Source organism: Corvus hawaiiensis, chromosome 4 (assembly GCF_020740725.1).
Source record: "Corvus hawaiiensis isolate bCorHaw1 chromosome 4, bCorHaw1.pri.cur, whole genome shotgun sequence".
In the NCBI taxonomy this organism is placed as follows: Eukaryota; Metazoa; Chordata; class Aves; order Passeriformes; family Corvidae; genus Corvus; species Corvus hawaiiensis.
This window is the reverse complement of record NC_063216.1, coordinates 32,391,764-32,405,361: the sequence shown is the minus strand read 5'-3', so window position 1 is coordinate 32,405,361 and position 13,598 is coordinate 32,391,764. Positions and strand designations below refer to the sequence as shown.

The 13,598-nt window shown below is 38.5% G+C and overlaps 1 protein-coding gene across 7 annotated transcripts in view; it reads left to right on the top strand.

Annotated features, from left to right (window-relative positions):
• The window catches only part of ANO4 (anoctamin 4), a 177,751-nt gene that overhangs the window by 50,386 nt on the left and 113,767 nt on the right, over positions 1-13,598 (top strand). For all 7 annotated transcript variants that reach the window (XM_048301053.1, XM_048301057.1, XM_048301051.1 and 4 more), the window contains one exon: positions 5,496-5,702. In XM_048301053.1, the coding sequence (XP_048157010.1) occupies positions 5,633-5,702 (70 nt within the window). In that variant the 5' untranslated portion in view covers positions 5,496-5,632. The remainder of the gene's footprint in view (positions 1-5,495; positions 5,703-13,598) is intronic.

Here is a 13,598-nt window from a genome sequence, read left to right as displayed (position 1 = left end):
GATGTAACATTTTTCACCAAGTTAAGGAAAGGGTGCTTTCTGGATGTATTTGTTACCTAAGCAATGCATAGGGTGAGAAAAAAAAAGGGAACTGCCTTTTGACTATGCTTTCAGGCATGTGTACAGAGGACAGCAGGAGAATTTTTCTCTCATGTTCCTTCATTTCCACCTAGGATTCAGAGCAAGCAAAAGAGTCCATCATGTCATCAAGCACAGCTGTCTCTCTGCTGAGTCTCAAATTAAACTGGGTTTGCATGAGAAAACTTTCACATTGCTTCCCTTCCTGAGATCCCCTTTATCAAGGCTATCTTAAAAATGTGAAAAAGCTGAAGTTGTCTGCAGAGCATCATTGACTTTAATGGGAAATGTGGCCATTTGCACAAGGTGTGGAAGGAGTATTTAGCTTATTAAGGTGGAAAAATTGGCTCACTTTCTCCTTTCCTGTCTGTAAAAGTTGAAAGGAACTAAATATCTAATTTTCCCATTTATATGCTGCTCCTTAAAGCCTCATTTTCTGCTCTCTGCTCATGCTTCCAAGCTGCTTCCTATGACCTTGCTTATCTGTGCTTTGATGACTGCAGACTTTCCAGAGCTGCTTTGCTTTTTGTGGCCCTATGTGATAAAGCAGCTGAGATTTTCTTCCTCACTTCTTTCTCTGTGCTTCCCTGTACTTGGTCTGCTGAAAAAATGGCCTTGAAAAGAGGGCCTACCTCAAACTGCTCCTAAGGCCTCCACATAGGACTGAAACAAAATAAAAGGCACATAGAAAAGAGAGCAGATGGAGTAATTGGTCTCCAACAGGAGCACTGGCACTAGTGGTACAAAACTGAAAGGACTTCCTGCACCTGCCAGAACTAGTTTGTTATCCCAGGGAAGATCCATAAAGCAGGTCAGGACACTTGAGGCTGATCAAGCACTGTTAGCTAATGGATGGTTTGTACAACCTTGTAACTCTGCACTGTGTTATTATTGCCTATTCATATAATCTCTGTCTAGAGACAAACATTTCAGAAAGGAACCTATAAATAAATGCCTGTAACCCAAAGTGGTACAAGATGGGAGAAAACGGGGGCTGACACAAGCCTGACAGTCACTGTGGGGATGCCTTCCCAGGTAGAGAGGTGTCTTGGTACCTGCACAGTTTAATTTGGACACATGGCCTTTCTGACCCACATTCAGGTGCAGGAGCCTTCTCCATTGGCAGCAGAGCCATGTCACTGTGCTCTGATGCATAGCAGAGGTGCATGGTGCACAACTGCTGGTCATGCTAACACACGACCAAAGCAGATGTCCATCAGGTGCATGGGCAGAGTGATTTCCAAGGAGTGCAGGATGTTGTTGTTCATCTTTGTAGCATCTGATGGGCCACCAAAACAAATATCAGTCACACAAAACTTTGCATTCAGCCACACTGTAGTGTTTTGAACTTTTAATAATTTCTCCCTCCTTTTTCTTCTTTATGTTTGATTTTACTGCTTCATGACTTGGAATACTTCATTACTCCCTTTTAATGTTCTCATATGCAGGTTTTATCTGGAGCATTATAAATCCTTATGTGTCAGAAGCATACTACCACTTTATAAGAGACAAAATATGCTCAATACAGAAGGACTGATGCTTTGAAAAATTTTGTAATAAAAAGACTTATCTGGGAGCAATAAAAGTTATCCAGAAGCAGGATAGAGGCTGCACTTCTCTGCTAGCAAACTGCATAGCTGAGATGTATTGGCAGGAAGGTAGTGAAGGTGTTTGTCTTACATGAACCTGCAAGCTCAGAGTCATGAGAGAACAAAAGGTCAGTAAGAAGAGCAGCTCCTCATGGAGACAAAAAGCTTGTATGAGAAAAAAAAAAGAGAGAAATACAGGTAAGGAAGAGAAAGGCATGTGAAGATTTGAAAATACAGAGAAGGATTTCTGCTGCATGCAGGAAAGGAAAAGAGCTGAGTGATATCTGCAATACTTAAAGGCTCAAATCTCATCCAGCTTCAAATCACAAAACTTCTACTTCCCACTCTTACTGCAGCCAGCCAGGTGCAGGTGGCAGAGCCTTGTCCAGAAGCCAGTCCTGCAAACTGAAAAGTCAGCTGTGGATGCTGGACAGTATTTAAGTTTTTCATTTGTATTTGCAGTGAAGCCCTGGTTCAAAGTGGTGCTTGTGAGCCATTACATTAAGCCAGAGGGCAAGGCAGGAGAGACTCCTGATTTTTTTAACAACTATACTACCTGTCAGAGCATGCCAGTGTGCTTGTACCCAGCTACTGAGTATGAGTGCCAAGCTCACCTAAAAATGACCATGCTGCAGGCACAGGTACAACCAGAGGCCATAGAGCCAGGCATGCAATGGTAATGGGATTTTGGTGTCAGCAGCTATATGGCCAAGCCTAAAGGCGGGAGAAAAACTCCACTAAATGCAGTTAGTTGAAGACCCAGACTGCAGAGTGCTTCTGGAGAGCTGCTCCTTCTTTCTAGATGTCTTGTGTGGGTATTGTCCCACTGAAAAAAAGCAAATGATGTCAACTTTAACATCTACTCTTCAGAGATCTCTTTGCTGTTTTCTCACATCTCTGATCCACAAACCCTAGGATTTATCAGCAGCATGGGTTATTTGTAGGAAGAATAGGGAGAGTTTACTCTAGAGTCTGTTTAGTGCCAATAGTTTACCAGGTTTTCATCTGCCATAAGCTACATGCATTGTTCCCAATATCTTTTCTACTTCTGATTCCCCCTCCCTTTGTCTGTGCTTTTCTGCATGTTATCTGGGGATGTATTTTCGACTGCCAATATCTCTTTTAAAAGAACTTTCGCCCACATGAAAACAAGGTAATGCTGCAGCTTGCTGCAGTATTACTGTCTTACATTTTTTTAGACTTGTAGTTTAACAAAAAGAAATGCACATAGAAAAGCAAGACCTGATCTTTCTCTGGGAAAACCTGAAATTATAATTAAATAAGGATACTTGCATCTTTGTCCTGCATCTAGTTCTCAGGAAAATAATGGAAATTAATTCTCCTAATCAAAAGCATGTCTTCTGTGAAAAAAATAACTGCAGTACCAATGAGATTGGAGTGAAGAACTTCCAAATATACTGTATACATTTGTGACACACTTTGTGTGGTTGGTTTTGGGCACTTTTAAATTTTAAATATGTCAAAAGAAAATTGTAAATGTAAAATTATCAGTGATGCTGGAACACTCTTTCTCACATAGTTTGGAGGTATGATTTATCATCTTTCTTTAGTGGAAGAAGCAAAAGGTTGCATATAACCAGCAGCAAGTTGTCTATTGAACCTAATTTTGGATGTGATCAATCTGCAAATTTTGCAGTTCTTAGGAATAGCAATCTGGAAGCAGTATCCTTTATTTTGATGTCTGAAAAAAAAATGTGCTGCAGAAATAGTTTAGGAAGCTCAGTCACAGCTGCACAAGAGTTTATATACCGTTTTCAGAATGTGAAGAAGCAACTTAACTTGAACCTCAGAGTAATGTAGCAGTCGGTTTATGTTTGGAATCAGTTCCTAAAATAGATCCCTATTTTCATGACCAAATGAAAGCACAGCCTTACTGAGATCCAGCTAGAAAGTATGTGCTGATGACAGGCTCAAGTTTAGTACCGAGCGTTGGCTGACTTCACCGTAAGCTTCAGAGGGATGGTTGTTTTAAATGGTGGGACAGCCTGTGGTGATGCTTAAAGAAAACGGTTGTAGCTAATTTTTTAACACCTTAGGGATAATTGCTCAATATTTTGAGCATCACAATGTTCTAGTGACTGCAAAAGAAGTAAAGAGCTCATTTTACAGCTGGGGCTTAGCTTCTCACTGTTTGAAGTCCCTTATAGCTAGCATGATCAAAGAAACATGTTGTCCAGGCAAGCTCGTTGTCATTCTGTTCACATGGATTGATACGCTGCCTTTCACAAGAATAAGGTGACTGGAATTTGCTATGTATCCTTAGGATGTGATTTCAACAGTCTTTAGAAGCTGGCAGTTACATTAGCCCTAAAACCAGGAATTAGGTGAGCAGTTGCTGCAGGAAACTCCTCATGCCTTAATATTTCCTGCAGGAGATCAGCTCTGGTGTCAGGAAGCAAAGACAAGTATTGAGTGTGCAGCTTCGATTCTGAATGCACAAAACCATCATAAAGGAGAGCAGTTTGCACAGCCTTTGCTCCTGTGTGCAACCCCACTGTTTTCACAAATCGCCTGTGGAAGTGGTAGCTCTCTTCCCCTTGATAGTATATCATGGATCAAAGTTTATTAATATTTCAGAGATTCTAAACCTCTTCCATGACCTGGAGGTTCACACACATTGACTTCTAGGGGAACTGGAAGAGCAGAGTCATTAATGCATTCTTGGACATTTCAGTTCACAAAACTGAGCAATCCAATCAATAATATCTAATGATTTTGGGCAACTGCACTTTACAGTGTGCTTACAATATCCACACTTTCGGTTTTAGGGTCTGCTTTTCCATCTGCTTCTCAGTTTGCGTGTTTATATCTGGTTAGGGGGTTTAATTTGGTTTTTTTTAAAACAAAGATAGTTTGCTGACAGAAGCAATAAGAGTCACAATTAAATTAAGCGTAAAACAGTAGCATAGAACAATCATTCATCTTTCTTGCCCAAAAGAGATTTTCAACCACAGTATGCTGAAAGCAATTCAAGTGGAATTGGAGCAATTGCATCAATGTGGACAGGAGGAAGTCAGAATCAGCAATTTACTGCAAGATAGCGTTTCTTTCTAAGACCATGCATTGGCCACACAGGAAATTTCAACTTTGCTTTTCCCTTTGGAAAAGTAAAGCCTGTTTTTTAACCACAATTTCAGTATAAAAAATTATTATGTGACAAATTTGAGAATTTTGGTGTGAAAGACAATTTCCAGTACTGAAGGTAAGGTTTCACAGGACTGGAGAAAGTGGAATTTTTTGCCAAGCTTAAGGTCTTGTTATTGTTGTTTGTAGCCTTACTGCTTTCCTCAAAACAGACCTTTTTTTTTTTTTTTCCTTAAAAGCTAGTTAATACCTCATTTGTAGCATCTTTTCCATATGATGAGACTTCCTAGTACTGGTAAAGCCTCAGAAAAAAAGAAATACTTTTTGAGAAGTTCTAATCCATCAATCAGAAAACAGTCATTTAATAAACTCTGTGGTAGTTGCCTCATTAATATTGTCCTTTGTGAGCTGTGTGGATATTCTGAAGGAATGGGAGATATTTTCTCCTGCAGACCAGCGAAGTGGTAAACCATGACTATGTATTAATTTAAATATCTATTAGTGTGGCTGACTCTGATGCCTGCAACACAGCAGCAAAGACTTTCACATTTTTAATTTTCATAGAAAATTAGTCTTTTTAGAGTTCTCTTTTTTCTTTTTTTTTTTTTTTTTTATTCCTTTAAGAAGGCTGTTGCAGCTCCATTTTAAACCATGAGAATTTATATTTTAGTTATTCCATGTTGATCTCTTGTGTCTAACAGTCCTAATTCTTATTCCTGTCAGGTATAAATTTATCTATTCATGGGGCTGAAAAGCGTGTGCAAGTCTGTCAGAGGAGAACTGCAGCAAGCTACCCAGTGTCACAGCATCCACCTGTGGATGGGCATCCTTCGATCCCACAAGCCAGAGGGTCAATAAAAATGGAAGCCTCGTCTTCTGGATCTACAATTTCATCAGTCACTGGTGGAAAAACAAAAACCCATCAGCCAGGTAACAGATCTGCCTTGATACCTTTTCCAGCCCCATTTCATGTGTGATGTGCCATGACGTGGCAAAGCTGGTGTTAATAGCATGACATTGTGCTTGCATGGAGATCAATCTATTGATTGTGAGAGTTACCAATGGATGTTTTGTTTACCTGTGGTATATTTTTGTCAAGTATAGATTATAGGGGGTAACAGCAGTTGGGACAGCTGAAAGTGGGAAATAGAAATGTAAGTTTAATCATAAAACCCCCTACAACGTGTAGTGGTATCCAAAATGTTAATGCAGAGAGAGAGATTTGGGCTATTGTTTTTTAATACTGCTTCCCTTATATATATTTAATTTTGATAATCCCTGAGCTAATGACAGTGCCCTAGAGGCCCTAGAGTCATCCCCCTGGAATTCAGTAATAGACACTAACACTGGTATTGAACAAAGACACAATCTGGGGTGTAGATCAAACTCTGTCTTGCTATAACACTAACAAAAACTGCGTACGAGATCTTACAACATAGGTTAACTGGTTAACGAAATGCAACTTTCCAAAAGAAAGTCAAAATCTCCTGGGAACCATCAAATTCTAATTTACATCATGAGTTCATTCCTTGTTATGATAATTGCCAGAGCTATTTTAGAAATATCTTTTCTTATAGCAGGGGAGTACATTCGTACTGGCCATGCTGAGTCGTTCTTCACAGTGAAAATTAAACTCCAAATTTCTTTCCTGAGCAGAGCAAATTAAAGATGCCCATGAAGTCAGTTTTGTAGCATCTTTATTGGAGGGTCTCAGTAATCTTCCAGTGTTGCTGCCCAGGAAAGAGCATGATATATGCTGTATGCAGCTACTTGGGTGCTGGGAGGCAGAGTCTGTTTCTGTGAGACAGAGAGTTCTGCCTGCAAACTTTTAGTGTACCCCCCTTACCTTGCAGATCTAGTAAATGGCTTAATTTTTGTAGAGGTTTACATTTTAGATTATCTATTGTGAATTGCTGTACAGGTCTACTGCCATGAGTTTCATACACCCATAGTATTTAGCCACCATAATCTTTGTCAACACAGATTGAAGAATTTACAGTGACTCATAACCATATGCTTTGTTTATTTCAGTTCTTCTGTTCACTTGTTTGTCTTGTTTTGTCAGCTTCTGTCTTTTTCTTTGAAGTACAGAAATTACTACTACAGAAACGTTATTGTTGTTAAAGATATATAATAATGTCTGCAGCGTGTTAAGAGATTGACAAAAAAGCCCGGCATCACAGTTTTTTTTAAAAGTAGCTTGAGCATGCACAATAACAACATTCATTTTGAGATGCTACATATTCTACATCTGTGTGTTGATCAGTATGGCCTGTGCTTTAACATTAAATGATGTGCAAGCAGCATATGCTGGCTTCTGATCAAGAAAAAGATCCATTTATAGGTAGGTCTCAGAGGTTTCCTAAAATAGAGCTCATTAGTGACCATTTGGATGGTGATTCTCTGAGGAATTAGCTTTCAGTATATGAGATAAGTTTTATCTGACATATTCTTCTGCTCTTTGGACAATAACAGCATTTGTGACCTATGGAGAATATTTTTTGTATTATAGGAGTCTTCTCTTGACTAACTTATATTTTTTCATCTGAAATGAAATATCATTTCTATGATTCGTGTCTGCTTTTTTAATTCTATTTGAGACCACTAAATTTGTGTCTGTGTCCAGGTTAAACTGCAACCATTTGAGCTGTATGGAAGTAGATCTAAGAAAGATTATGGTCAGCAGCAAAAGCAATGAATAGCACTCCTAAGAGGAAATTCTAATTTAAACTGTAAATCATGTGTTCTTCACTCTAACTCAGTCACAAATTAACAACTGTAGCTACATAATTAGCTTAAGGCACTAGCTGTCCAATGGCAGTACCTTAGCTAAGATACCATAAGCAGCTTGATATTTTAGAAAGATGAAGTTCTTACATATATTAATTTCCCAGGTAGCAAATCTTACACCACTGTTTTCTAAATTATCCTCCTGCTACTGCACGCAGTAAGTTTGCAGGGTTTTGTTCCATCTAATTTTAAATAGTTCATACAATTTGGGTTTTTCCTTCTATTGGAGTGCTGTTACACAATCAAGTAGCTCTCAGTGTTGGAGTAGTATATGTTATACTCACTCTGAAATTTCTTTTGTCCAGTTAGCAAATACTCCAAATATGATGACAGTCCAGCATAATAGAAGGTATTTTTAGGACTTAAAATGGCATTTTAATTCTTATCAGTAAGAGAGAGTGAACCACGGAAAGAAACCACTTGATAAAGTGCAGGTTGAGAGTATTATTTTCCTTTGATAGCACACTACTTCTGTTTTCTTCACAGCACCTTTTTTCCCTTTGCCCCATTTCATCTTTCAAGAACAGCACCTTTTATTCATCTATCATGAATTCAATTTATTTGACAGCAGTTTCCTTTGAATGAAGTTCATATATAGCTATATGCTAAGGACGAGAAACAATAGATACGGTGCATTGTTCCAGCATTCCTTTCCAGTTACTTCCCTGCCAGTTTTATTTGTAGCTAGTAAGAAGCCTGAGGCTCATGACTTCTATTATTAATCTGGGTGTTAGAGTGGCTCGAGAGCAGTACGTAGTCTGTACTGTACCTTATTTAAAAATGAATGAGATTTTAAAACTTGTTTTGTGCAAGCTTGCAAAGAGGTACTGCTCAGCCGCGAGCAGAGCCACAACTTCTGAGCTTGGATTTTAAGCAGATATAAAGGTATCGAGTAACTGAAACAAAACACAGAGGAAAATGGAGAAACAACTGGAAGAAAAAGGCTATTAACAGGGAAGGGAAAACTCCTGACACCTTTGCAGGTGCACCCGTATGAGGGAACTTTCTCTTAGAAAGAAGAAAATCAAAGACGAGTATAGCAATCAGATGATAAATTTAGATGCAATGCCATTAAGGCAAATATGCATTCCTTCCAAAACCAGGGATAGTATGTTTTTAGTTTTGAGAAACCTCCAGTTATCATCTTCCATCTATATGAGCAGTTGTAGTGTGCTGTGGCTAATGGGGTACAAGGCTACTGAAGTGGAGAGTTCAAAGCCATTGGGGCAGGCTGCTGGCTGCAGTGAATTGGCACAACACTCCTGAAGACAGTGTAGAATAGATGTGCCTGTGTTGCACAAGGAAGGCTCATTTTGAAAGCAATGGTATCATCATTTAGACTGTCTGTAAGAGCAGCAGAAGAAGTATGGAACATCCCTAGAGGGGATTAAACTGTCATCGCAGTCCATTCCCTCAATGTCAGGGTTAGGCAAATATGGGGACAAAAACCACTTTGCCTCACTTCTGGTGGTGTTGCACCTTTGCTGTGCAACAAGCAGTACTTTGATTTCTGGGCTCCTCTCTGCTATTTCCATTGTTAGTCTATTCCAAGTCAGGACAGTGTTAAATTACTTCATTCTCTTGGTGAAAAATTCCTGTATTTTCAGATTCTGCAGAACTTGTCAAACCTCATTTTTCTAGGAGTCACTAAATTTGCTGGCTGTGGAAAAAATGTCTTATTTAATATGTCTAAGCAGTAGTAAAGCAAATTCTTTCATTGTGTGAAACTCTGGAATCTTCTTAGTTATTCTCTACTTGCAACATTTCCTAACACTTGTTACCCATTTTGTAATAGCAGGAATTCAGAGGTTCTCTAGTAAGATTTTCTCTCTCTGTGCTTCTGGTAAAAATGCATTTTGAGGTTTATATATATTAGTGTATACATAATAATGTAGATTGTAATTTATATCATATATACAAATCATTACTGCAGGCAATCTACACAACCAGAAGGAAGGGTTGTCTTTGGAATAATTTATTTCCAAAATTTAGTTAACATGAAAAGATTCTTTACTCCAGGAAACACATTAAAATATTCTAGAAATTTCTGCTTTCAAGAATTTACTTTCAAAAAGATCCCTTTCAAAGGTAAAGAACTGTACATTTTGGAAAGGACATTCCTTGCTACCTGAAATGATACAGGAATATCCATGATACTTGAAAGAACTTTATGTGCTGAAAGGACTGACTTCGGGCATTATGGTGAAAGTCTGCTGGGGTCGTTGGAGAAACTTTTCTTGCACTCTCTCACCTTTTGTGACAAGTAGTATTTGATAGATTACAAGTTTAAAAGAAGGTATGTTTGCCTTGGACAGGTTTTTCTTTACATTTGGATCCTCTTTTTTTAACTGCTTATCAAACCGTAACATTTTTATTGATGACTGTACTTACTGAGCTTGTAAATAAGAAAGAAGAACTAGGGGTCTTGGCCAACAGAAAAATTGATTTGGGAGGCGAGTAAAAAGGCATGGTTCTTGAAACTGGCAACCAAAATTAAAGGAAAAAAGGAAATGTGTGTTTAATAAGCTTAGTCACAAATTAATGAACTTTGAATTATTAAGAAATCTCAGACTGAATCCTTCAACAATGGTAATTGACCATGCAAAATATATCTTCTTCTCATCACAAAATATGCATATGGTTGTCAGCATTCACTTTTGATTGTAAATGGTCTTTAGAAGATCTGTGTTAGCTAGATATGACTTGCTGGTTAAATCCCATTTTCTTTGCTGACTGGCAGAATGTGTGGCATGCATCTCTCCCAGATAAAAATAATAAAACCCTGCAAATAATTCTGCCAGAAAGCTCTGTCATGCAAGTATTTCTTGGCAGCAAATGCATGCATGGCATGGGGATGGCTGATGTAAATTCATCTGGAAATTTGAATTCGCACTGACAGTAATGCTGTTATCTTACTTGTCTAACATTATTAGGGGAACAATCTTTTTCAATATGCCTTCTGCTGGGTGTATATAGAACTTTCTCTCATGTGGAATGAAACATAGAAAATGCAAGCAGATTTCATAAAAGTTTAGTATTCCCCTCATTAAGCTAATTTTCATATTATAACCCCCACGTGCTGACAAGAATCATTCCTATGCAGAAGGGACATTAATGTCAAAGAAACCAGCCTGTATATTTAACTTTTCTCTTTATCTACAGCCTGTGTTCAAAGAAATGTAAGTTCAGTGCACCAAGCAAAATTTCTCCCATGTTGGTACTTCAAGTGTGATCTGTAAACACCTCCCTGCCGAACACAGACTGTTCATTCTCCTGACTGTTGGTGCTCTGCAGCCTCTGCAAAGCTCCTAATGAGAACAGTTTGCCTCAATTACCATAAGGACCTTTTGTCACTGGACTGAGTGACTGGACACCACATGGTGATTATGCAGTACTTTGAAATTAAGAGTTGAACTATCTAGCAGATGATGCAGAGCTTGAAATCTTCTGTCACTTTGCTTAGTCATTCAGCCTATTTCATTCAGCCCTTTACTTTTCTATGAAAACAGTAACTTTGAAAATTCCTGATCCTAAGGTACAAAGTCTCCTGGAATGTTCGTTCTAAGCACTTTGGAGAACACTTTTGCAACAGCCTGCTAACAAAAAAAATTTTTTAAAAAGCTAGCATAAAAAGCACTGGTTTTCAATGCTATCTGTCTTGCTTAATTTAAATGTATTTGAGGCAGGCAGAAATTTCACCCTCTCTATCAATTTGTGCTGCATGGTACACACACAAGTACTGAACCTACCTGGGAGGGACCTATGCCTGCCCTCAATAAGGGGCTTCAAAAATAGTATTAATCATTTTAAGTGGTGACTTTGAGGGTGTTTTGCTTCTCTGGGGACTATGTGTTTTTAAACTTAATGCTTTTCAAAGATTTATTTTTTTTTCCTTCCTGCTTTGATCAGTCTCCTGTTTCCTGTTATAGAACAATCTTTCATTCAGTCCTGCAATCAATTATGCATGGTTACTTTAAAATCAGTACAGTTGCCCTTCAGATTTCAGCTCTCCTGGCTGTTGTTAGCTTACAATATGTAGTCACCTCACAAAGGCTGCAAAATGCCACTCTGTGTGGATGTTTCTGACTGTTCTACCATCAGAGAGTTTCCTTTCAAAGAGAAAAAACATGAAAAGGCTTAGGACTAAACTTACTCATGCCAGAGCAAGGTTATAATGTCCTGAGACCAGTGTAACACAGCTGTTTTAAAACAACTTGACCATTCTATTCTGAAGGAAATAGAAAATACATAAAATTTTGCAAAGTTTCTGAGAAAGTAATGACCCATTTAATCTAAAAAATAACTTCTAATTCAAGGAACAGTGAGAGAGACTTTGAATAATCAGTTATTATGTTCTTGTAATGCTTGACTGAAAAATTGGTCTTTTTCTTAGCTCTATAGTTCTTGCTTAAAGGGGTTTAGTATTATGTAAGACTCTATTTCTAATGTTGAATATGCTACATATATTCCAAAGAAAGATTCTTGCAGGAAGACTGTCAAAAGATGGAACAAACTAGCTTCTACTTTGGCAGAGATGCTTTTAAAGTCAGAAAAGGGATTTGACTAAAATAGGGCTGCGTAGCGTTACTAATTTCCACAAAAGGTTTGTATCAGTCCAAAAAACAGCAAGACCTGTTTCCTAACACCAAGCCTGCTGGTTCATTCTGATATTTCAAAATTAAGCCAGACCTTCCTTTATAATTGAAAAAAAAAAACCAACCCAAACACAAAAAAACCAAACATACAAAAACAAAAGCAGCCCAGAACCAACCAACAAAAAACCACAACCTAAACAAATACCAAAAAGAAATCAGGAGGGGGGGCTTATTCCTTGGGTGAGTAGTTATGCTACAGGTAAGGGCTTCTAGGGTTCTAATGAACACACTAGAAATTCCAACCAATGTTCTGTGGTGCCAAAAAAGCCCAAAAGCCCTAAAGAGTTGCATAAAACTCATGTTACAACTTGGACCAGGTGTAAGGGCAGCAGCAAAGCAGAAAGGTGACATCATTTTTAATCTGTCCTTTGTTTCTGAGAATTTCCTTTGGGTCATGCAGACCACTGACTGCTCCTGTGCCTTGCGTGGGTGGATGTCTCAGGAAAGCAAATGTGTCCTCTCCATGCTGGGATCTTCACAGAGGCACAATATTTGCTGCTCCCACCCTTGGGAATGCAGTACTGTACTATTTTGTGCTTTAGAGGTCCAATGGAGCACAAAGCATATGACTTTTTGAGGCCTTCTTCATTACTAGTAATATTCAGGGTGGTTGAAACAGAAGAAGGGAGATGGCACTACAGTTTGATACCTTATTTAGGCCTTGCTTTAGGAATGCACCAGACACAAAAAAGGAATTCAGGACCTATTACACTGATGAAAGATTTTTAAGGATCATCAGAACTGAAAATTTTTTCAACTGCACCTTTTGTGTTACCAGAATGCCTGAAAATTAAGACCCTTGATATTCAGATACACTCCTTCTGCTTGTGAGGGAGACTCTGCTTACTGCCAGTTGCTGAAAATAATCTCCTTTGGGTAGGCATCTTATGTGAACAGCCCAATATTACTCCATGCATTTTAATGTCAAAGTGCTCTATTTCTCCTTCGCAGGTTTTGATAATTATAGTAGGTTGCAAGGCTATATAGGAAAGGTCAACTGCACCAGTATAAGGGGCATGATTCCTGCTGTTTGTAAGGTTCTCTCAAAGAAATACTAAAAATTTGAGAAAGAATATTTTTACAAAATCATATATAAATATTAGTCCCATTCTTCCACTCCAGTTTGTAACTGAATAATTATATTTATCATAACCTCTCCCTTATTAGGTCTCCACACACACAGGCTGGTAGGTTGGAACCATACCCTCTCCCTGTGATAGACCAGGGTGGGAGTCATTGATCATGTTTAGCTTCTGTACAGGAAGGCATATTTCATGGGGTCTGCACGGTAGCTCTCATCTGAGACAAAAGCAAAAAAGACTTTGTGATGACAGTGGATTTCCAGGCTTCATGGCCCTAACCTGGGAAAGGGCTTATGATG